The sequence below is a fragment of the Oncorhynchus kisutch genome, unplaced genomic scaffold (assembly GCF_002021735.2).
Source record: "Oncorhynchus kisutch isolate 150728-3 unplaced genomic scaffold, Okis_V2 Okis04b-Okis11a_hom, whole genome shotgun sequence".
Taxonomy (NCBI): Eukaryota; Metazoa; Chordata; class Actinopteri; order Salmoniformes; family Salmonidae; genus Oncorhynchus; species Oncorhynchus kisutch.
The window spans coordinates 10,004,732-10,029,546 of record NW_022261981.1 but is presented as its reverse complement, the minus strand read 5'-3'; the positions used below and the strand labels follow the sequence as shown (position 1 = coordinate 10,029,546).

General features: G+C 47.7%; 1 protein-coding gene across 3 annotated transcripts; it reads left to right on the top strand.

Annotated features, from left to right (window-relative positions):
- The first annotated feature begins 2 nt into the window (after positions 1-2).
- Positions 3-22,178, top strand: LOC109886027 (short/branched chain specific acyl-CoA dehydrogenase, mitochondrial-like). 3 transcript variants are annotated; one of them, XR_004206744.1, is made up of 11 exons: positions 3-132; positions 1,361-1,520; positions 3,088-3,188; positions 5,986-6,192; positions 8,014-8,184; positions 12,023-12,148; positions 15,187-15,369; positions 15,993-16,130; positions 17,307-17,406; positions 18,478-18,622; positions 18,678-22,173. XR_004206744.1 is itself a non-coding variant. In XM_031813025.1 (11 exons), coding segments are annotated over exons 1-11 (1,296 nt in total). In that variant the 5' UTR covers positions 3-99; the 3' UTR covers positions 18,611-22,178. The 3 variants fall into 3 exon arrangements, 2 of the variants coding, with proteins under 2 accessions (XP_031668885.1, XP_031668883.1); XM_031813025.1 differs by having other exon boundaries at positions 18,478-18,552; positions 18,609-22,178; XM_031813023.1 differs by having other exon boundaries at positions 18,478-22,173.
- Positions 22,179-24,815: the final 2,637 nt, after the last annotated feature.

Genomic DNA, 24,815 nt, shown 5'->3' with positions numbered 1-24,815 from the left:
CGTTCTACCAAAGTGAAAGATGCGAAAACCGTTCCACGGTCGCTGTTTCACCCGGTCATTAGGAAAGTGAACACACTCAGATGTAAACAAGAGAAAAACATGGCTTCGCCCTTGATCAGGTGCTTCTCAAAGGTGAGACGAATAAGTAATGCAAAAGCGGTTTCTTCGTTCACATTGTTGTTTTTAGGATATGATGTCTTTGTGTAGTCATACTTAATTAGAAATACGAACTTAGATAGTGAGTGTTTTTTGTAACTTTAAATTACCCCATTTCGTAACCTGCTATCACACAACGCGTTGGCTAGTTAGCTGCATGATAATAAAAATGACATAACGTTAGCTAGTTAGTTACCGCCTGCGTCAGTTACACCACAAGTTACTCATGAAGAAATGTCCTGCCTGTGTCACTGCTTTTTATCTTGTCCTATATAGCCACTCTCTCATATTCACTCATGCTGGAGTATGGATGTTTGTTGCCTGACGACTCAAACTGAATTGTTCCAGTGCTCTATTGTCGCTAGCTAAGTTCACTATTTAACATTTTAGAAGTGCTCAGAAAGTGATTTTTTTTTAACCTGAGTGCCAAAACATTCAAGAGCTAAAGGTGCTCAAAGTTGACCTATTCTGCATACCCCACTTTACCATGAGACACTACTGGAAACAAATAAACGGTTGAGTTTGATATCATAAAAGCTTACAAACAGGGTTTGTCAACGTTCTCTGATGTCTGGACCTCCAACTATATTTGTATATGTTGTAGCCCTACTTGTGCCCACCATTGGTTGAGACAACATGATCTTGAATACAGGGTGGGTATAATGTTTTGGCGGATAAATTTACTAAAATGGGAATAAAATTGGAAATGCTACTTAAAAATGAATTAATGCTTTTGTAGATAATTTATATTTAAGGTAAATAAAAAAATTAAAATAAATTCAAAAATTGTCCATTTTTATTTTATTTTTTATTGACAACCCTGTTTTTAAGCTTTTATGAAATCAAACTCAACTGTTTATTTTTTCTGGTGATGAAGACATGGATGTCTCATGGTATGGTGGGGTATGCTAAATAGGTCACATTTCTCTTGAATGTTTTAGCATTCATGTCCAAAAAGTCACTTTCCGAGCACTTCTACGACAGGCAAATATGTGTGAAAGGTTTGGTACAAATCAAAAGGGGTGCTGTCAAAAAGGGATTGAATTCAAATGGATTTAATCAAATGGATGGTTGCCCTAACAAGGAGTTTGGGTAGCCAGGCAAATCTTTTTGGGGGGGATTGAGTAGAGTGGCAACTTTTTGCCTAGACACTCAAGTTGTATCATGTCATCCATCAGCGAAAATGTAACTGGTGTTATTTCAGGTTGGTAGGCAGGTGTCCCGACCATGGAGTGTGTGCCAACATGGGCTGCGGAACAGATCCACCCAACCAGACATGTCTGCAGAGCAGGCTGCTGCTCTGGGGGTCTCCTACCCTCCACTACAGACATATTCTGAGGAGGAGGGGATGATGAGGGATGCTGGTGAGTTGGAGCATGCCGGATATACAGTAGGCAGAGCAACAAAGTATATATATATATGTCACATACAATACCAGTCAAAAGTTGACACCTACTCATTCAAGTTTTTTTTATTTTAAATTAGACTATTTTCTACATTGCAGAATAATAGTGAAGACATCAAAACTATGAAATAACACATGGAATCATGTAGTAAGCAAAACAAGTGTTAAACAAATCAGATGATGTTATATTTTACATGATAAAGTAACCACCCTTTGCCTTGACAGCTTTACACACTCATGGCATTCTCTCAACCAGCTTCACAAGGAATGCTTTTCCAACAGTCCAATGCTGACTTCTTGTTGGCTACTTTTCCTTCACTCTGTGGTCCAACTCATCCCAAACCATCTCAATTGAGTTGAGTTGAGGTTGGGTGATTGTGGAGGCAAGGTCATCTGATGGTCAAATAGCCCTTACACAGCCTGGAGGTGTGTTGGGTCATTGTCCTGTTGAAAAACAAATGATAGTCCCACTAAGCCCAGACCAGATGGGATAGCATATCAATGCAGAATGCTGTGGTAGCCATGCTGGCTAAGACTGCCAAGAATTCTAAACAAATCACAGACCGTGTCACCAGCAAAGCACCCCACACCATAACACCTCCTCCATGCTTCATTTTGGGAACCACACGTGCTGAGATAATCCTACTCTGCTTTTCAAAAAGACAGCGGTTGGAACCAAAAATCTCCAGTTTGCACTCACCAGACAAAAAGGACAGATTTCCACCAGTCTAATGTTCATTGCTCGTTTTTCTTGGCCCAAGCAAGTCTCTTCTTACTGGTGTCCTTTAGTGGATTTTTTGCAGCAATTTGACCATGAAGGCCTGAGTCTCCTCTGAACAGTTGATGTTGAGATGTGTCTGTTACTTGAATTCTGAAGCATTTATTTGGGCTGCAATCTGATGCTGGTAACTCTAATGAACTTGTCCTCTGCAGCAGAGGTAACTCTGGGTCTTCCTTTCCTGTGGCGGTCCTCATGAGAGCCAGTTTCATCATAGCACTTGCGACTGCACTTGAAGAAACTTTCAAAGTTCTTGAAATTTTCCAGATTGACTGGCCTTCATGTCTTAAAGTAATGATGGACTGTCATTTATCTTTGCTTATTTGAGTTGTTGTTGCCATAATATGGACTTGGTCTTTTACCATATAGGGCTATATTCTGTATACCACCCCTACCTTGTCACAACACAACTGATTGGCCCAAACTTATTAAGAAGGAAAGAAATTCCACAAATAAACTTTTAACAAGACACACCTGTTAATTGAAATGCATTCCAGGTGACTACCTCATCAAGCTGGTTGAGAGAATGCCAAGAGTGTCATCAAGGCAAAGGGTGGCTACTTTGAAGAATATTAAATATATTGTGTTATTCCATAGTGTTGTTGTCTTCACTATTATTCTACACTGTAGAAAATAATAAAAACCAATAAGATTTCATTAACAGACTGGATCATGCTATGGATTGGTCTAAAAAGTTCAATTAATTAAGTCACATTGCATTTCATTTTAATGTCCCACATTTGAACAGTGAACAAGTTTGCACAGGAGCGTCTTGCCCCGTTTGTGTCAAAGATGGACGAAAACTCTCTCATGGACCCGGAAGTGATAAAGTCACTCTTTGAACAGGGGGTATGTGTTTCTCTTCTTTACATCCTATGGCCATTAGGCTCAGGGCATTTCCATGTAAAAGGACCCATTTTAGAACCAATGTGAAGCTCATAAGGACCCATTTAGAACCAACGTGAAGCTCATAGGGGCATTTCCATTTAAAAGGACCCATTAGAACCAATGTGAAACTCATAAGGACCCATTTAGAACCAACGTGAAGCTCATAGGGCATTTCCATGTAAAAGGACCCATTAGAACCAATGTGAAGCTCATAAGGACCCATTTAGAACCAACGTGAAGCTCATAGGGGCATTTCCATGTAAAAGGACCCATTAGAACCAACTTGAAGTGGGGGTCAAATTTAAAGCTAAATGCAGTTATCCTCTTAAGGTCATTTTGACCCCTAACTTTAAAAAATATATACAAATCATAAACTATTGCTAGTTAAAAACAAAATTGCATTTTCAATTAGTAGAAAATAATATAATTGACGCTTATTTATTTTTTAGCATAAAGCTCAGTGTTTGAATGATTTATTTTATACAGTCATTTAAGCTCCTCTTTATCAAGGGTGTCAATCATTTCGGACCCTACTGTGTGTTTTAAGATATTTTCAATTCTCTCTTCATGAGGATAATGAATGTTTACAGAAATAACAAGTAAAGGTAGTTGGTGTTTATACGAATATACATTTTGTTCATGAATGATTAATTGATTTAAAACGTGTAATTCTGTTACCAAATCGGTAATGGAATTATAAAAAAATAAGTAACGGAATTACTGCAATTGAATTGGCTACAATGGCAAATCATAGTAGTCACCAACCACGGTTGAGTCACCTGCTACTGTCCTCCCTTCCACTGACATACTGTTATGTTCAGCTCATAGGCCAATCTGGACAGCCCCCCCCCAAGTGTGTCACCTCTCCCAGCTCGTACTGACACCTACTCTCTTTCCATTTACTGTTACAAGCATCCTCACCCACTGAAATGTTGTCAGTCCGCCCTGTCCTTGATTTTAAACGTCCACAGATGTAGATTTTTTTGGGTCCAGAGCGGCTTTGATTTGGCCCAGACAGACGTCTCTAATTGGTTCCGATCACAGTAGAGTAGAGCACAGTATAATGTACTGCACTGAACATATCTACTGTACTGAACTACACTGTGCTGTACTGTGATGTGAAACATAGATGTCTATGATTGGTTCAGATTTGGTCTGGTCCGGACCAACCAAATTTGGTCTAGTTTGGGGGCGGAGCTCATTAGAATACTAGCTAGTGTGTCGAATAATACCCAAATATGTAAAGCAGGATATTACCCAGGATACATCACCATGAAGAGAATTATATTCATATCCATAATTATGCATTTCTGTAGAATACTGATCAGGGACCCATGATGTAGTTCCGTTACCGTAATTCTGTTACCGGATGGAAATCAACAGTGTAGTTCAATAACCAAAATATATATTTTTGGAGTCGAGGTGTCATGTCTGCAGAAAGAATAGGATGTCAACAGACATCTTGGAATCTTAATTCTCAAGACACTGAGTGTACAACATGTTCCATGACAGCCTGACCAGGTGAATCCAGGTGAAAGCTATGATCCCTTATTGATGTCACTTGTTAAATCCACTTCAATCAGTGTAGATGAAGGGGAGGAGACAGGTGGTTAAAGAAGGACTTTTAAGCCTTGAGACATTGATTGTGTATGTGTGACCATTCAGAGGGTGAATGGGGAAGACTAAAGATTGAAGTGCCTTTGAACAGGGTATGGTAGTAGGGTCCAGGACGCACCGGTTGGTGTCAAGAACTGCAACGCTGCTGGGTTTTTCCACACTCAACAGTTTCCCCGAGTGTATCAAGAACGGTCCACCAACGAATTGATGCTGTTCTGAGGGGCAAAAGGGGGTGCAACTCAATATTAGGAAGGTGTTCCTAATGTTTTGTACACTCAGTGTATATTTAGAGTTCTTGTAAAGCGTTCTCACATAAGAAACTGGGGGAGATTTTACCGAAATTCTGTTACCAAACTTTGGCGCAGTTCTTCTAGGGAATGTCTTTTTGTCAAATGTTCAAAGGGAAATTGTTACAATTAGTCCTTGTGCATGGAGTTGGTTTGTTAAACTTTAAATAAATATTTTTTTTGTTTAGTAATATTTGGAAGTCCCAGCATAATTCCGTTACCGTGGAATAGACCTAACCTACCTCCGCCATGTTCATTAGACACTGCCCTGGTGTCCAAAATGGACACTGCCCTGTTGTCAAAATGGACACTGCCCTGTTGTCAAAATGGACACTGCCCTGTTGTCAAAAAAGGACACTGCCCTGTTGTCAAAAAAGGACACTGCCCTGTTGTCAAAAAAGGACACTGCCCTGTTGTCAAAATGGACACTGCCCTGTTGTCAAAATGGACACTGCCCTGTTGTCAAAATGGACACTGCCCTGTTGTCAAAATGGACACTGCCCTGTTGTCCAAAAGGACACTGCCTTGTTGTCAAAAAGGACACTGCCTTGTTGTCAAAAAGGACACTGCCCTGTTGTCAAAAAGGACACTGCCCTGTTGTCAAAAAGGACACTGCCTTGTTGTCAAAAAGGACACTGCCCTGTTGTCAAAAAGGACACTGCCCTGTTGTCAAAAAGGACACTGCCCTGTTGTCAAAATGGACACTGCCCTGTTGTCAAAATGGACACTGCCCTGTTGTCAAAATGGACACTACCCTGATGCTGACACGTTAAAGTATGTCTTGAACACCACCCTGTTGTATGTACCTGAGTATTCCCCATTAATTTGTCAGATGATTCATTGTCACTTCCCAGCTGATGGGCATAGAGATCGACCCAGAGTACGGAGGAACCGGCTCCACGTTCTTCTCCTCCATCCTGGTCATTGAGGAGCTGGCCAAAGTGGACGCCTCCGTGGCCGTGCTGTGTGACATCCAGAACACCCTCATCAACACGCTGTTCACCAAGCTGGGGACCGCAGCCCAGAAAGAGCGGTATCTCAGCCGGCTGTCAACAGACATGGTGAGGGATTTAACAGGTCGCCTGTCCTATTGATTTTATTCAACGGGTTTCTAGCCGAGAGGAAATATGTGGCCTATGTGTTTTGATTTAAGGGTAGTGAGAGGTAGTGCATCTGTGTGTCCTGTACTGTAGATCCAGACCTGTCCATGTAATGATGCTGATACCTTGTTGTCCTGTAGTTCCAGACCTGTCCATGTAATGATGCTGATACCTTGTTGTCCTGTACTGTAGTTCCAGACTTGTCCATGTAATGATGCTGATACCTTGTTGTCCTGTAGTTCCAGACCTGTCCATGTAATGATGCTGATACCTTGTTGTCCTGTACTGTAGTCCCAGACCTGTCCATGTAATGATGCTAACGCCTTGTTGTCCTGTAGGTTGGAGGTTCCAGACCTGTCCATGTAATGATACCTTGTTGTCCTGTACTGTAGGTTGGTAGTCCCAGACCTGTCCATGTAATGATGCTGACACCTTGTTGTCCTGTACTGTAGTTCCAGACCTGTCCATGTAATGATGCTGATACCTTGTTGTCCTGTAGTTCCAGACCTGTCCATGTAATGATGCTGATACCTTGTTGTCCTGTACTGTAGGTTGGTAGTCCCAGACCTGTCCATGTAATGATGCTGATACCTTGTTGTCCTGTAGTTCCAGACCTGTCCATGTAATGATGCTGATACCTTGTTGTCCTGTAGTTCCAGACCTGTCCATGTAATGATTCTGATACCTTGTTGTCCTGTAGTTCCAGACCTGTCCATGTAATGATGCTGATACCTTGTTGTCCTGTAGTTCCAGACCTGTCCATGTAATGATGCTGATACCTTGTTGTCCTGTAGTTCCAGACCTGTCCATGTAATGATGCTGATACCTTGTTGTCCTGTAGTTCCAGACCTGTCCATGTAATGATGCTGATACCTTGTTGTCCTGTAGTTCCAGACCTGTCCATGTAATGATGCTGATACCTTGTTGTCCTGTAGTTCCAGACCTGTCCATGTAATGATGCTGATACCTTGTTGTCCTGTACTGTAGTTCCAGACTTGTCCATGTAATGATGCTGATACCTTGTTGTCCTGTAGTTCCAGACCTGTCCATGTAATGATGCTGATACCTTGTTGTCCTGTACTGTAGTCCCAGACCTGTCCATGTAATGATGCTAACGCCTTGTTGTCCTGTAGGTTGGAGGTTCCAGACCTGTCCATGTAATGATACCTTGTTGTCCTGTACTGTAGGTTGGTAGTCCCAGACCTGTCCATGTAATGATGCTGACACCTTGTTGTCCTGTACTGTAGTTCCAGACCTGTCCATGTAATGATGCTGATACCTTGTTGTCCTGTAGTTCCAGACCTGTCCATGTAATGATGCTGATACCTTGTTGTCCTGTACTGTAGGTTGGTAGTCCCAGACCTGTCCATGTAATGATGCTGATACCTTGTTGTCCTGTAGTTCCAGACCTGTCCATGTAATGATGCTGATACCTTGTTGTCCTGTAGTTCCAGACCTGTCCATGTAATGATTCTGATACCTTGTTGTCCTGTAGTTCCAGACCTGTCCATGTAATGATGCTGATACCTTGTTGTCCTGTAGTTCCAGACCTGTCCATGTAATGATGCTGATACCTTGTTGTCCTGTAGTTCCAGACCTGTCCATGTAATGATGCTGATACCTTGTTGTCCTGTAGTTCCAGACCTGTCCATGTAATGATGCTGATACCTTGTTGTCCTGTAGTTCCAGACCTGTCCATGTAATGATGCTGATACCTTGTTGTCCTGTAGTTCCAGACCTGTCCATGTAATGATGCTGATACCTTGTTGTCCTGTCCTGTAGGTTGGTAGTTTCTGCCTGTCAGAAGCAGAGTCGGGGAGCGATGCCTTCTCTCTGAAGACGCGCGCTGACAAACATGGAGACTATTACATCATCAACGGTTCCAAGATGTGGATCAGCAATGCAGAGCAAGCCGGGGTGTTTCTGGTGATGGCCAACGTGGACCCGTCTGCTGTGAGTTCAACCCCACGCAGTCACCAACCCACGCAGTCACCGACCCACGCAGTCACCGACCCACGCAGTCACCGACCCACGCAGTCACCAAACAAACCCATGCAGTCACCAACCCACGCAGTCACCAACCCAACCCACGCAGTCACCAACCCAACCCAACCCATGCAGTCACCAACCCAACCCACGCAGTCACCAACCCAACCCACGCAGTCACCAACCCAACCCACGCAGTCACCAACCCAACCCACGCACGCAGTCACCAACCCAACCCACGCACGCAGTCACCAACCCAACCCACGCACGCAGTCACCAACCCAACCCACGCACGCAGTCACCAACCCAACCCACGCACGCAGTCACCAACCCAACCCACGCACGCAGTCACCAACCCAACCCACGCACGCAGTCACCAACCCAACCCACGCACGCAGTCACCAACCCAACCCACGCACGCAGTCACCAACCCCAACCCACGCGCGCAGTCACCAACCCAACCCACGCACGCACGCAGTCACCAACCCAACCCACGCACGCACGCAGTCACCAACACAACCCACGCACGCAGTCACCAACCCAACCCACGCACGCAGTCACCAACCCAACCCACACACGCAGTCACCAACCCAACCCACACACGCAGTCACCAACCCAACCCAACCCACACACGCAGTCACCAACCCAACCCACGCAGTCACCAACCCAACCCACGCAGTCACCAACCAAACCCACGCACCAACCAAACCCACGCAGTCACAAAACAAACCCACGCAGTCACCAACCCACGCAGTCACCGACCCACGCAGTCACCGACCCACGCAGTCACCAAACAAACCCATGCAGTCACCAACCCACGCAGTCACCAACCCAACCCACGCAGTCACCAACCCAACCCAACCCATGCAGTCACCAACCCCAACCCAACCCACGCAGTCACCAACCCAACCCACGCAGTCACCAACCCAACCCACGCAGTCACCAACCCAACCCACCCACGCAGTCACCAACCCAACCCACCCACGCAGTCACCAACCCAACCCACGCACGCAGTCACCAACCCAACCCACGCACGCAGTCACCAACCCAACCCACGCACGCAGTCACCAACCCAACCCACGCACGCAGTCACCAACCCAACCCACGCACGCAGTCACCAACCCAACCCACGCACGCACGCAGTCACCAACCCAACCCACGCACGCAGTCACCAACCCAACCCACGCGCGCAGTCACCAACCCAACCCACGCACGCACGCAGTCACCAACCCAACCCACGCACGCACGCAGTCACCAACACAACCCACGCACGCAGTCACCAACCCAACCCACGCACGCAGTCACCAACCCAACCCACACACGCAGTCACCAACCCAACCCCACACACGCAGTCACCAACCCAACCCAACCCACACACGCAGTCACCAACCCAACCCACGCAGTCACCAACCCAACCCACGCAGTCACCAACCAAACCCACGCACCAACCAAACCCACGCAGTCACAAAACAAACCCACGCAGTCACCAACCCACGCAGTCACCGACCCACGCAGTCACCGACCCACGCAGTCACCGACCCACGCAGTCACCAAACAAACCCATGCAGTCACCAACCCACGCAGTCACCAACCCAACCCACGCAGTCACCAACCCAACCCAACCCATGCAGTCACCAACCCAACCCACGCAGTCACCAACCCAACCCACGCAGTCACCAACCCAACCCACGCAGTCACCAACCCAACCCACGCAGTCACCAACCCAACCCACGCACGCAGTCACCAACCCAACCCACGCACGCAGTCACCAACCCAACCCACGCACGCAGTCACCAACCCAACCCACGCACGCAGTCACCAACCCAACCCACGCACGCAGTCACCAACCCAACCCACGCACGCAGTCACCAACCCAACCCACGCACGCAGTCACCAACCCAACCCACGCACGCAGTCACCAACCCAACCCACGCACGCACGCAGTCACCAACACAACCCACGCACGCACGCAGTCACCAACCCAACCCACGCACGCAGTCACCAACCCAACCCACACACGCAGTCACCAACCCAACCCACACACGCAGTCACCAACCCAACCCACACACGCAGTCACCAACCCAACCCAACCCACACACGCAGTCACCAACCCAACCCACGCAGTCACCAACCCAACCCACGCAGTCACCAACCAAACCCACGCAGTCACCAACCAAACCCACGCAGTCACCAACCAAACCCACGCAGTCACCGAACAAACCCACGCAGTCACCAACCAAACCCACGCAGTCACCGAACAAACCCACGCAGTCACCAAACAAACCCACGCAGTCACCGAACAAACCCACGCAGTCACCGAACAAACCCACGCAGTCACCAAACAAACCCACTCAGTCACCAATCAAACCCACGCAGTCACCAACCAAACCCACGCAGTCACCAACCAAACCCACGCAGTCACCGAACAAACCCACGCAGTCACCGAACAAACCCACGCAGTCACCGAACAAACCCACGCAGTCACCGAACAAACCCACTCAGTCACCAATCAAACCCACGCAGTCACCAACCAAACCCACGCAGTCACCAACCAAACCCACGCAGTCACCAACCAAACCCACGCAGTCACCAACCAAACCCACGCAGTCACCAACCAAACCCACGCAGTCACCAACCAAACCCACGCAGTCACCAACCAAACCCATGCAGTCACCAACCAAACCCACGCAGTCACCAACCAAACCCACGCAGTCACCAACCAAACCCACGCAGTCACCAAACAAACCCACGCAGTCACCAAACAAACCCACGCAGTCACCAACCCACGCAGTCACCAAACAAACCCACGCAGTCACCAACCCACGCAGTCACCAACCAAACCCACGCAGTCAACAACCAAACCCACGCAGTCACCAACCAAACCCACGCTGTGGAGGAGTTTCTCCTTAGTGTTTGTCTTGTCTTCAGACTGTGGAGGAGTTTCTCCTTAGTGTTTGTCTTGTCTTCAGACTGTAGAGGAGTTTCTCCTTAGTGTTTGTCTTGTCTTCAGACTGTGGAGGAGTTTCTCCTTAGTGTTTGTCTTCAGACTGTGGAGGAGTTTCTCCTTAGTGTTTGTCTTGTCTTCAGACTGTGGAGGAGTTTCTCCTTAGTGTTTGTCTTGTCTTCAGACTGTGGAGGAGTTTCTCCTTAGTGTTTGTCTTGTCTTCAGACTGTGGAGGAGTTTCTCCTTAGTGTTTGTCTTCAGACTGTAGAGGAGTTTCTCCTTAGTGTTTGTCTTGTCTTCAGACTGTGGAGGAGTTTCTCCTTAGTGTTTGTCTTCAGACTGTGGAGGAGTTTCTCCTTAGTGTTTGTCTTCAGACTGTGGAGGAGTTTCTCCTTAGTGTTTGTCTTCAGACTGTGGAGGAGTTTCTCCTTAGTGTTTGTCTTGTCTTCAGGCTGTGGAGGAGTTTCTCCTTAGTGTTTGTCTTGTCTTCAGACTGTAGAGGAGTTTCTCCTTAGTGTTTGTCTTGTCTTCAGACTGTGGAGGAGTTTCTCCTTAGTGTTTGTCTTCAGACTGTGGAGGAGTTTCTCCTTAGTGTTTGTCTTCAGACTGTGGAGGAGTTTCTCCTTAGTGTTTGTCTTCAGACTGTAGAGGAGTTTCTCCTTAGTGTTTGTCTTCAGACTGTAGAGGAGTTTCTCCTGAGTGTTTGTCTTCTCCTTAGTGTTTGATATGTCCTGTTGAGTGGAAGCTCCTAGGAAACAGCTACTTCCTGGTTGACACGCTGTTGGAACCTGTGTATGTGACCAATAAAGTTAGATTTTGTATCAAGTAGTAAATGACAGTATCTTCCTCTTTTGTTGCCAGGGTCACCGAGGTATCAGCTGCTTCGTCGTGGACAGAGACACCGAGGGGCTTCAGATCGGCAAGAAGGAGAACAAACTGGGTCTGAGAGCTTCTTCAACCTGTCCTCTCAACCTGGATAACATCAAGGTAGGTAGGCTCTTCAACCTGTCCTCTCAACCTGGATAACATCAAGGTAGGTAGGCTCTTCAACCTGTCCTCTTAACCTGGACAACATCAAGGTAGGTAGGCTCTTCAACCTGTCCTCTCAACCTGGATAACATCAAGGTAGGTAGGCTCTTCAACCTGTCCTCTCAACCTGGATAACATCAAGGTAGGTAGGCTCTTCAACCTGGATAACATCAAGGTAGGTAGGCTCTTCAACCTGTCCTCTCAACCTGGATAACATCAAGGTAGATAGGCTCTTCAACCTGGACAACATCAAGGTAGGTAGGCTCTTCAACCTGTCCTCTTAACCTGGATAACATCAAGGTAGGTAGGCTCTTCAACCTGTCCTCTCAACCTGGATAACATCAAGGTAGGTAGGCTCTTCAACCTGTCCTCTTAACCTGGACAACATCAAGATAGGTAGGCTCTTCAACCTGTCCTCTCAACCTGGATAACATCAAGGTAGATAGGCTCTTCAACTTGGACAACATCAAGGTAGGTAGGCTCTTCAACCTGGACAACATCAAGGTAGGTAGGCTCTTCAACCTGGATAACATCAAGGTGGGTAGGCTCTTCAACCAGTCCTCTTCAACCTGGACAACATCAAGGTAGGTAGGTTCTTCAACCTGGATAACATCAAGGTAGGTAGACTCTTCAACCTGGATAACATCAAGGTAGGTAGGCTCTTCAACCTGGACAACATCAAGACACACATTCTATATACGAACAAATATAGACCGTAACAACAACCAACAATGAAAAGGTGAATCTGATATGTATCAACCTGTCCATCAGATCAGAAGCATGTTGATTGAATGGTAATGTAATGTGTGGATCAGAAGCATGTTGAAGGGTAATGTGTGGATCAGAAGCATGTTGATTGAATGGTAATGTAATGTGTGGATCAGAAGCATGTTGAAGGGTAATGTGTGGATCAGAAGCATGTTGATTGAATGGTAATGTAATGTGTGGATCAGAAGCATGTTGATTGAATGGTAATGTAATGTGTGGATCAGAAGCATGTTGATTGAATGGTATTGTAATGTGTGGATCAGAAGCATGTTGATTGAATGGTAATGTAATGTGTGGATCAGAAGCATGTTGATTGAAGGTTAATGTAATGTGTGGATCAGAAGCATGTTGATTGAAGGTTAATGTAATGTGTGGATCAGAAGCATGTTGATTGAAGGGTAATGTAATGTGTGGATCAGAAGCATGTTGATTGAATGGTAATGTAATGTGTATAATAATGACTCTACCTTCTAGCTGCGTATATGAAATGTGTCTGTACTCTCTAGAAGTGGCCAGTTTTAGAGTATCCGTACTTTAGATTCTGTCTATATATTTTGTCGGGCTGGCCCCATTTAGTCGACCGGTCCTTTGATTGGTCCATAGGCTGTTGGTCGACCAAAGATTTCTTTAGTCGAGCAGATTATTACATTATTTTCATTGGCATACAAGACACCGGTGTGATTTGCGTCTGTCCGAGTGGACCAATCCGTTGCGGAGGCCGTGGGGGATGTCGTAGTCCATCACTGTTAGACGTGCTACTGAAGTTATATATATGGGTTATATTATGTTAGAACAACGGTCCAACACTAATCAATAAATAAATATTATTTTATAACGACTGCTCCCACGTTGGATAGATGTCGCTGTCTGCGGTTCTGAACCGTTGAATAGGCCCTCTTTCCTTACACCACGTTGCTATGTACATAATAGCAAAGGTAACCAGCATATTGGTTACCTCCGCGTTGCGTCGTGCCTAAGAACAGCCCTTAGCCGTTTTATATTGGCCACACCCCCTCTGGCATTTATTTTTTAAATATAGACTTACTGTATCAATCATTCATTCGCTCATGTTATATTGGCCAGGCCACACCCCCTCTGGCATTTATTTCTTAAATATAGACTACTGTATCAATCATTCATTTGCTCATGTCATCACACAGCATAAAGGGTCATTCATGCTTTAGAAATGTCATCAAAACATTTTAGTTTTAAAAGGAAAGAAAGGTAGCCTTGAATAATTAGCCTAAACAATAAATAAACCGCAATGTGTCAGGGATTATTTTACAATCGGTTATGAACAGACACTCTGGTACACTTAAAATTGTACACTGTTAACTGTTTATTGTTACTTAATAACACTGTTTCCAAATGGTTAGAATTTGTGTTGTAATCTAACAGCTGCTGTGGTGTTTTTCTTGTATCTCTAGAAGTTTCCACAACTAAATCAAAAAATGTCTTCCACATATCTGATTTTCCCGTTTCCTCCTGAGCAACCGGTAAACATTCCCGCTGTTTTTCAGAGTTTCTTATTCACATCCTCCGTATCCATTTTGCTGTCAATGTCTTCGGAGTTTATAACCAATTTTATAGTGATTTATGATAGGATATAGGTCAGGTCCTATTGGTCACATACATGTCACTTAAAGAAGGCGAGGACTAGACGGATTTAGACGGACAAATTTACGCTAACAGAACTTTTCGGTCAGAGAAACAAGTAGAAACGTCTGTAATTATGTTGCAGCATGGACAGCACAATAAACACTATAGCTGTATTGTGGTGCCTGCTAGCTGCAGCAGGGAGGAGAGCGGGACAACAACGTGCCCCAGTCACACGAGCAGTCGCTGCCTTTTTTAAAAAATGATTTGTTACACAGCGCTGCAAGTGCCGTCAAACACCCTCTTGAATCGTTTTGTGTCTTTAATTATTTAATCAAACAGTGCGCTTAAAGCATCAGACAAGCTCAGTGAATATAGTTGATTTGATTAAAACACATAGGGTGTGTCTATATATGAATGAAAAATACATTTAAATTGTTTTTTTTTATTTTTATTTCAACCAATGGATTGGTCGAAAGAACTGAGGGACTCTTGGTCGACCCAAGAGTTGTTTTTGTCGGAGGACGGAGCCTAATATTTTGTCTGTTGTTGGCACCAACATTTCACCAAGTCACATTCTGGCTACGTTGAAATGTACTTTGCGAATAAAAGTGATTCTGGTTTTGTTGAAGGTTCCTGAGAAGAACGTCTTGGGTCAGATCGGCCACGGATACAAGTACGCCATCGGCATGCTGAACGAAGGCAGGATTGGGATCGCTGCTCAGATGCTGGGACTGGCTCAGGGTTGCTTCGACCAGGCCGTTCCCTACACCAGACAGAGGGTTCAGTTTGGCAAACGCATCTTCGACTTCCAGGTTAAAAACCTATTCATTTAACACATTTTAAAAGATTTCCTGGTCATGGGATTAATGTTTCTCCACTTGTAGGTGTTGCTGCTATGACCAGTGTGTGGCTTGCTGTCTTCTATCAAACTGATCTTTGTGATTTATTTTAAAAACCTCCATTATTCTCCATCTTTAACAATAATCAAGGTCATTTAGCAGACACTTAAAAATAAAAAAATCCAAAGCGACTCAGTCATGTCTGCATACGTTTTAGCCTGGCTGGCCCCAGCGGGAATCGAACCCACAGCCCTGGCATTGCAAGCGCCATGCTCTACCACCTGAGCCACACAGAACCAGTGTTGTATTGGAAGGGAACTCCAGCACGCTAGTGATCATGATGCTTATATAATGTGTTACAGGCCATGCAGCACCACATCTAAAGGGTGTTCTGTAATGTGTTGCAGCACCACATCTAAAGGGTGTTCTGTAATGTGTTACAGCACCACATCTAAAGGGTGTTCTGTAATGTGTTGCAGCACCACATCTAAAGGGTGTTCTGTAATGTGTTACAGGCCATGCAGCACCACATCTAAAGGGTGTTCTGTAATGTGTTACAGCACCACATCTAAAGGGTGTTCTGTAATGTGTTTCAGGCCATGCAGCACCAGATCGCCCATGTAGCCACCCAGATAGAGGCTGCCAGGCTGCTTACCTACAACGCTGCCCGGCTGAAGGAGGCAGGACGACCTTTCATCAAGGAGGCCTGCATGGCCAAGTACTTCACCTCAGAGGTGAGCTGAATGTAGAGACCAAGGCCCACATTCATACAGCGTCTCAGAGTGCTACGATCATATAATCACTGGACTGGTCCTGTATCAGAACCCTGCTCGGAGAGGGGTCCCGCCCTGCTCGGAGAGGGGTCCCGCCCTGCTCCGAGAGGGTCCCCGCCCTGCTCCGAGAGGGTAACCGCCCTGCTCCGATAGGGTCCCGCCCTGCTCCGAGAGGGTAACCGCCCTGCTCCGAGAGGGTCCCGCCCTGCTCCGATAGGGTCCCGCCCTGCTCCGATAGGGTCCCGCCCTGCTCCGATAAGGTCCCGCCCTGCTCCGATAGGGTCCCGCCCTGCTCCGATAGGGTCCCGCCCTGCTCCGATAGGGTCCCGCCCTGCTCCGAGAGGGGTACCGCCCTGCTCCGGGAGGGGTACCGCCCTGCTCCGGGAGGGGTACCGCCCTGCTCCGGGAGGGGTACCACCCTGCTCCGGGAGGGGTACCGCCCTGCTCCGGGAGGGGTACCGCCCTGCTCCGATAGGGTCCCGCCCTGCTCGGAGAGGGGTCCCGCCCTGCTCCGAGAGGGGTCCCGCCCTGCTCCGGGAGGGTAACCGCCCTGCTCCGGGAGGGTAACCGCCCTGCTCCGGGAGGGTAACCGCCCTGCTCCGGGAGGGTAACCGCCCTGCTCCGGGAGGGGTACCGCCCTGCTCGGGGAGGGGTCCCGCCCTGCTCTGGGAGGGATACCACCCTGCCGGGGAGGGGTCCCGCCCTGCTCCGGGAGGGTAACCGCCCTGCTCCGGGAGGGTAACCGCCCTGCTCCGGGAGGGTAACCGCCCTGCTCCGGGAGGGGTACCGCCCTGCTCGGGGAGGGGTCCCGCCCTGCTCTGGGAGGGGTACCGCCCTGCTCCGGGAGGGTAACCGCCCTGCTCCGGGAGGGGTCCCGCCCTGCTCCGGGAGGGGTCCCGCCCTGCTCCGGGAGGGGTCCCGCCCTGCTCGGGGAGGGGTCCCGCCCTGCTCTGGGAGGGGTACCGCCCTGCTCGGAGAGGGTACCGCCCTGCTCCGAGAGGGGTCCCGCCCTGCTCCGATAGGGTCCCGCCCTGCTCTTCTAAAAGAGGGAATGAACAGTGCAAATCCAAACTACTTCATTCAACAGCATCACAGTATTTGTGTTGATTGTTCCTTGTTCTTTTCTGCATAAATTAGGTGGCAACGTTGACCACTTCAAAATGCATCGAGTGGATGGGAGGGGTAGGCTTCACCAAAGACTACCCTGTTGAGAAGTACTACAGAGATTGTAAAATAGGTACGTTTCTAATGCTAGTTCCAAAGCTATCCTGTACTGTTGCTATGCAACCCGGTGGGTAACATGACTCTGTGGGGTGGTGTTGAGGAACGTCATAACTACAGTTATCTAGCTAGTTATTGTGCCACAGCAAGGTGGAGTGGGGAGGGGGGGGGGGGGTGGTGGTGCTGGGCTACACAGAAGGTAATCTGATCCTCGAGGAATTCCTCTGTCTGGTCTGACCTTGGTGTGCTAGGAGAGAGGGGGTGGGTGGGCTAGGAGAGAGGGAGTGGGTGGGCTAGGAGAGAGGGGGTGGGTGGGCTAGGAGAGAGGGAGTGGGTGGGCTAGGAGAGAGGGGGTGTGTGGGCTAGGAGAGAGGGGGTGTGTGGGCTAGGAGAGAGGGAGTGGGTGGGCTAGGAGAGAGGGGGTGGGTGGGCTAGGAGAGAGGGGGTGTGTGGGCTAGGAGAGAGGGGGTGTGTGGGCTAGGAGAGAGGGGGTGGGTGCTAGGAGAGAGGGGGTGTGTCCAAAATAAGAGGACGGGGCCCTGTGTGGCGTCCTAGGTAAGAGGACGGGGCCCTGTGGCGTCCTAGGTAAGAGGACGGGGCCCTGTGGCGTCCTAGGTAAGAGGACGGGGCCCTGTGGCGTCCTAGGTAAGAGGACGGGGCCCTGTGGCGTCCTAGGTAAGAGGACGGGGCCCTGTGGCGTCCTAGGTAAGAGGACGGGGCCCTGTGGCGTCCTAGGTAAGAGGACGGGGCCCTGTGGCGTCCTAGGTAAGAGGACGGGGCCCTGTGGCGTCCTAGGTAAGAGGACGGGGCCCTGTGGCGTCCTCTTATGACACAATGACACTTTGCTTTCATCGGTTGGTTCTACTTTGACTGTTGATGGCAGAGATTTTGGCAGATCCAGGCGCAGTTCGACAGACTGAGTGAACTGTTTCTCTTTGGTCCAGTACTGATTAAGGAGAACTCTCTATTTTAATTATTGGTGGAAGTTATGGACATTAACGTGTGATAACATGTTGTCTGTAATGTTCCATTCCAGTGTTGGTGTAATGGTCATTAAAGCTGTTTCTCTGTCTCTGTATCTACACAGGTACCATTTATGAGGGCACAACCAACATCCAGCTGTCCACCATGGCCAAGTTTATAGACAAGGAGTATGATCACTGACCTCCTGACCTGGTCTGGCTGTTTCCTCATCGTGTAGACTGATCTCCTGACCAGGACCTCCTGCCCTGGTCTGGCTGTTTCCTCATCGTGTAGACTGATCTCCTGACCTGACCTCCTGCCCTGGTCTGGCTGTTTCCTCATCGTGTAGACTGATCTCCTGACCTGATCTCCTGACCTGGTCTCCTGACCGTATCCTCAGCATGGAGCCTGACCTCCTGACCTGACCTCCTGACCTGGTCTCCTGACCGTATCCTCAGCATGGAGCCTGACCTGACCTCCTGACCTGGTCTCCTGACCGTATCCTCAGCATGGAGCCTGACCTCCTGACCTGATCTCCTGACCTGGTCTCCTGACCGTATCCTCAGCATGGAGCCTGACCTCCTGACCTGACCTCCTGACCTGGTCTCCTGACCGTATCCTCAGCATGGAGCCTGACCTCCTGACCTGACCTCCTGACCTGATCTCCTGACCGTATCCTCAGCATGGAGCCTGACCTCCTGACCTGGTCTCCTGACCGTATCCTCAGCATGGAGCCTGACCTGACCGACCTCCTGACCTGGTCTCTTGACCTGATCTCCTGACCTAGTCTCTTGACCGTATCCTCAGCATGGAGCCTGACCTGACCTCCTGACCTGATCTCCTGACCGTATCCTCAGCATGGAGCCTGACCTGACCTCCTGACCTGATCTCCTGACCGTATCCTCAGCATGGAGCCTGACCTCCTGACCTGACCTCCTGTCCTGGTCTCCTGACCGTATCCTCAGCATGGAGCCTGACCTCCTGACCTGACCTCCTGACCTGGTCTCCTGACCGTATCCTCAGCATGGAGCCTGACCTGACCGACCTCCTGACCTGGTCTCTTGACCTGATCTCCTGACCTAGTCTCTTGACCGTATCCTCAGCATGGAGCCTGACCTGACCTCCTGACCTGATCTCCTGACCGTATCCTCAGCATGGAGCCTGACCTGACCTCCTGACCTGATCTCCTGACCGTATCCTCAGCATGGAGCCTGACCTCCTGACCTGGTCTCCTGACCGTATCCTCAGCATGTAGACTGACCTGACCTCCTGACCTGATATCCTGACCGTCATACACTCCTCTGTGACCAACTGGATTTGATCACTCGTTGTTGAACTGTTGTGGGATTTAGGGCTCTATTCAATCTGAATGGTTGGAAGTTCAGCGTTTTACAGCATGATATGAACATTTTAAAGGCCATGTTCCCGGGTTAGTGGAGACCGTAAACAACCTGTACCACTTCAGCCACCCAGACTGAATAGAGCCCTTAGTGTCAGACATTACTGTAGAGGTCAATGGTGAACCACTGCTGACTGTATAGTACTAGAGGAAGCTCCATAATCATGTTCACTTCGCATCTGATGCTTTCCACTATGGATGGATTGATGGTTACTGGTTCCAGACCTGGAGATAGATGGTGTAAACAGTTGGAAACACCATGGTGTTTTGGAACAACTGTTTCCAGACCTGGAGATAGATGGTGTAAACAGTTGGAAACACCATGGTGTTTTGGAACAACTGGTTCCAGACCTGGAGATAGATAGTGTAAAGTAGCTCTGGTGGTTTCAACTGGTTCCAGACCTGGAGATAGATGGTGTAAACAGTTGGAAACACCATGGTGTGTTGGAACAACTGGTTCCAGACCTGGAGATAGATGGTGTAAACAGTTGGAAACACCATGGTGTTTTGGAACAACTGGTTCCAGACCTGGAGATAGATGGTGTAAACAGTTGGAAACACCATGGTGTGTTGGAACAACTGGTTCCAGACCTGGAGATAGATGGTGTAAACAGTTGGAAACACCATGGTGTGTTGGAACAACTGGTTCCAGACCTGGAGATAGATGGTGTAAACAGTTGGAAACACCATGGTGTTTTGGAACAACTGGTTCCAGACCTGGAGATAGATGGTGTAAACAGTTGGAAACACCATGGTGTGTTGGAACAACTGGTTCCAGACCTGGAGATAGATGGTGTAAACAGTTGGAAACACCATGGTGTTTTGGAACAACTGGTTCCAGACCTGGAGATAGATGGGGTAAACAGTTGGAAACACCATGATGTGTTTTGGAACAACTGGTTCCAGACCTGGAGATAGATAGTGTAAAGTAGCTCTGGTGGTTTCAACTGTTTCCAGACCTGGAGATAGATAGTGTAAACAGTTGGAAACACCATGGTGTTTTGGAACAACTGGTTCCAGACCTGGAGATAGATAGTGTAAAGTAGCTCTGGTGGTTTCAACTGGTTCCAGACCTGGAGATAGATGGTGTAAACAGTTGGAAACACCATGGTGTTTTGGAACAACTGGTTCCAGACCTGGAGATAGATAGATAGTGTAAAGTAGCTCTGTTGGTTTCAACTGTTTCCAGACCTGGAGATAGATGGTGTAAAGTAGATCTGGTGTTTTCAACTGGTTCCAGACCTGGAGATAGATAGTGTAAAGTAGCTCTGGTGTTTTCAACTGGTTCCAGACCTGGAGATAGATGGTGTAAAGTAGCTCTGGTGTTTTCAACTGGTTCCAGACCTGGAGATAGATGGTGTAAAGTAGCTCTGGTGGTTTCAACTGTTTCCAGACCTGGAGATAGATGGTGTAAAGTAGCTCTGGTGGTTTCAACTGTTTCCAGACCTGGAGATAGATGGTGTAAAGTAGCTCTGGTGGTTTCAACTGTTTCCAGACCTGGAGATAGATGGTGTAAAGTAGCTCTGGTGTGTTGGTACAACTGTTTCCAGACCTGTTGATAGATAGTGTAACATAGCTCTGGTGTGTTGGTACAACTGTATCCAGACCTGGAGATAGATGGTGTAAAGTAGCTCTGGTGTTTTCAACTGGTTCCAGACCTGGAGATAGATAGTGTAAAGTAGCTCTGTTGGTTTCAACTGTTTCCAGACCTGGAGATAGATGGTGTAAAGTAGCTCTGGTGTTTTCAACTGGTTCCAGACCTGGAGATAGATAGTGTAAAGTAGCTCTGGTGGTTTCAACTGTTTCCAGACCTGGAGATAGATGGTGTAAAGTAGCTCTGGTGTTTTCAACTGTTTCCAGACGTGGAGATAGATGGTGTAAAGTAGCTCTGGTGTGTTGGTACAACTGTTTCCTGACCTGTTGATAGATAGTGTAACATAGCTCTGGTGTGTTGGTACAACTGTTTCCAGACCTGTTGATAGATAGTGTAACGTAGCTCTGGTGTGTTGGTATTGTTAAGTGTGTTCAACAGTTTTCCCCTACCACAGTACCTTGTGCTTTTTTACAAACGAATAAGAATACATCATGTTAATTCAACAGTATTGGTATGATTATTTACTCATCTGATTTTAAATAGTCTCGTAACAAATCAGTGCCTTTCATCCCAGCATAGTTTGTTGTTTATTTTGAAACACCATAAGATATAATATAATACCTCCGTTAGCTGTCGTCTGTTGGGTGGTTTCGGCTCTACTGTTGTCACGGTAACCATGTTTACTACGGTGGAGTCGATCCATCCTGTCTTTCAGCACTCTTACTTTGTTTTAAAGATATATCTGGGGAATTCGTTTCAAGAGATTGTCTACGTTTTTACTATTCATCAACTTCTTTGACCATACTAATAAATATTGAATAAGTGTTTTTAATGATCTTGTCTCCTCTTATTTCAGCTAAGGTATTCTTGCGATGCTAGCCTTCTAAATCTCGTTTAGCTATAGCTAAAGTACCAAAGCCCAACTCCTAGCAAGTCTGTTTTTCAGCCACTAGATGGCAGACATTTCCTTGTTTTTCTGAGTCTGAGAGGTGAGGTTTGTCACAGTAAAAGCCACAGACCGTAACCTCCAAAGAGCAGTCAATTAAAACAACTTCTAATAGCCTTGTCAGCCCTAATGTTATTTTATTGCAATTGAATTACGCTCAGGTTTCAGACGGAAGAGAACTCATTAAATAATTCACTCTCTCAGGAGCAGTTTGTCAGATAGATAAGATTGATTAGATTTCCGTACGAGACCCGGTCTTGTCCATACAATACAAGGGATATTGTTCTCTCCCCAGACAGCGTAGTTAGTACACACACAACATGGTGGACCTATATCAGCTGTCTGACAGTAATTATATCTGTTCGACAGAGCAAATGAACATTCATCACTGACGAAGTTGATTCTGTAAGATTCAGTCGAGCTACTTTGTCTCCTGTCGAGCTACTTGACTTGGTGTCTCCTGTCGAGCTACTTGACTTGGTGTCTCCTGTCTAGCTACATGACTTGGTGTCTCCTGTCTAGCTACTTGACTTGGTGTCTCCTGTCGAGCTACTTGACTTGGTGTCTCCTGTCGAGCTACTTGACTTGGTGTCTCATGTCTAGCTACATGACTCGGTGTCTCCTGTCGAGCTACATGACTTGGTGTCTCCTGTCTAGCTACATGACTTGGTGTCTCCTGTCTAGCTACTTGACTTGGTGTCTCCTGTCTAGCTACATTACTTGGTGTCTCATGTCTAGCTACATGACTTGGTGTCTCCTGTCTAGCTACATGACTTGGTGTCTCCTGTCTAGCTACTTGACTTTGTGTCTCCAGTCTAACTACATGACTTGGTGGTGTCTCCTGTCTAGCTACTTGACTTTGTGTCTCCAGTCTAACTACATGACTTGGTGGTGTCTCCTGTCTAACTACATGACTTGGTGGTGTCTCCTGTCTAGCTACATGACTTGGTGTCTCCTGTCTAGCTACATGACTTGGTGGTGTCTCCTGTCTAGCTACATGACTTGGTGTCTCCAGTCTAGCTACATGACTTGGCAGCCTCTCCTGTCTAGCTACATGACTTGGCGGCGTCTCCAGTCTAGCTACATGACTTGGTGTCTCCTGTCTAGCTACTTGACTTTGTGTCTCCAGTCTAGCTACATGACTTGGCAATGTCTCCTGTCTAGATACATGACTTGGTGTCTCCTCCTGTCTAGCTACATGACTTGGTGTCTCCAGTCTAGCTACATGACTTGGCGGCGTCTCCTGTCTAGCTACATGACTTGGCGGCGTCTCCAGTCTAGCTACATGACTTGGTGTCTCCTGTCTAGCTACATGACTTGGTGTCTCCAGTCTAGCTACATGACGTGGCGGCGTCTCCAGTCTAGCTACATGACTTGGCGGCGTCTCCAGTCTAGCTACATGACTTGGTGTCTCCTCCTGTCTAGCTACATGACTTGGTGTCTCCTCCTGTCCAGCTACATGACTGGGTGTCTCCTGTCTAGCTACATGACTTAGCGGCGTCTCCAGTCTAGCTACATGACTTGGTGTCTCCTCCTGTCTAGCTACATGACTTGGCGGCTTCTCCAGTCTAGCTACATGACTTGGTGTCTCCTGTCTAGCTACATGACTTGGTGTCTCCAGTCTAGCTACATGACGTGGCGGCGTCTCCAGTCTAGCTACATGACTTGGCGGCGTCTCCAGTCTAGCTACATGACTTGGTGTCTCCTCCTGTCTAGCTACATGACTTGGTGTCTCCTCCTGTCCAGCTACATGACTGGGTGTCTCCTGTCTAGCTACATGACTTAGCGGCGTCTCCAGTCTAGCTACATGACTTGGTGTCTCCTCCTGTCTAGCTACATGACTTGGCGGCTTCTCCAGTCTAGCTACATGACTTGGTGTCTCCAGTCTAGCTACATGACTTGGCGGCGTCTCCAGTCTAGCTACATGACTTGGTGTCTCCAGTCTAGCTACATGACTTGGTGTCTCCAGTCTAGCTACATGACTTGGTGTCTCCAGTCTAGCTACATGACTTGGTGTCTCCTCCTGTCTAGCTACATGACTTGGTGTCTCCTCCTGTCCAGCTACATGACTGGGTGTCTCCTGTCTAGCTACATGACTTAGCGGCGTCTCCAGTCTAGCTACATGACTTGGTGTCTCCTCCTGTCTAGCTACATGACTTGGCGGCTTCTCCAGTCTAGCTACATGACTTGGTGTCTCCAGTCTAGCTACATGACTTGGCGGCGTCTCCAGTCTAGCTACATGACTTGGTGTCTCCAGTCTAGCTACATGACTTGGTGTCTCCAGTCTAGCTACATGACTTGGTGTCTCCTGTCTAGCTACATGACTTGGCATCTCCTCCAGTCTAGCTACATGACTTGGCGGCGTCTCCAGTCTAGCTACATGACTTGGTGTCTCCAGTCTAGCTACATGACTTGGCGTCTCCAGTCTAGCTACATGACTTGGTGTCTCCTCCTGTCTAGCTACATGACTTGGTGTCTCCAGTCTAGCTACATGACTTGGTGTCTCCTCCTGTCTAGCTACAT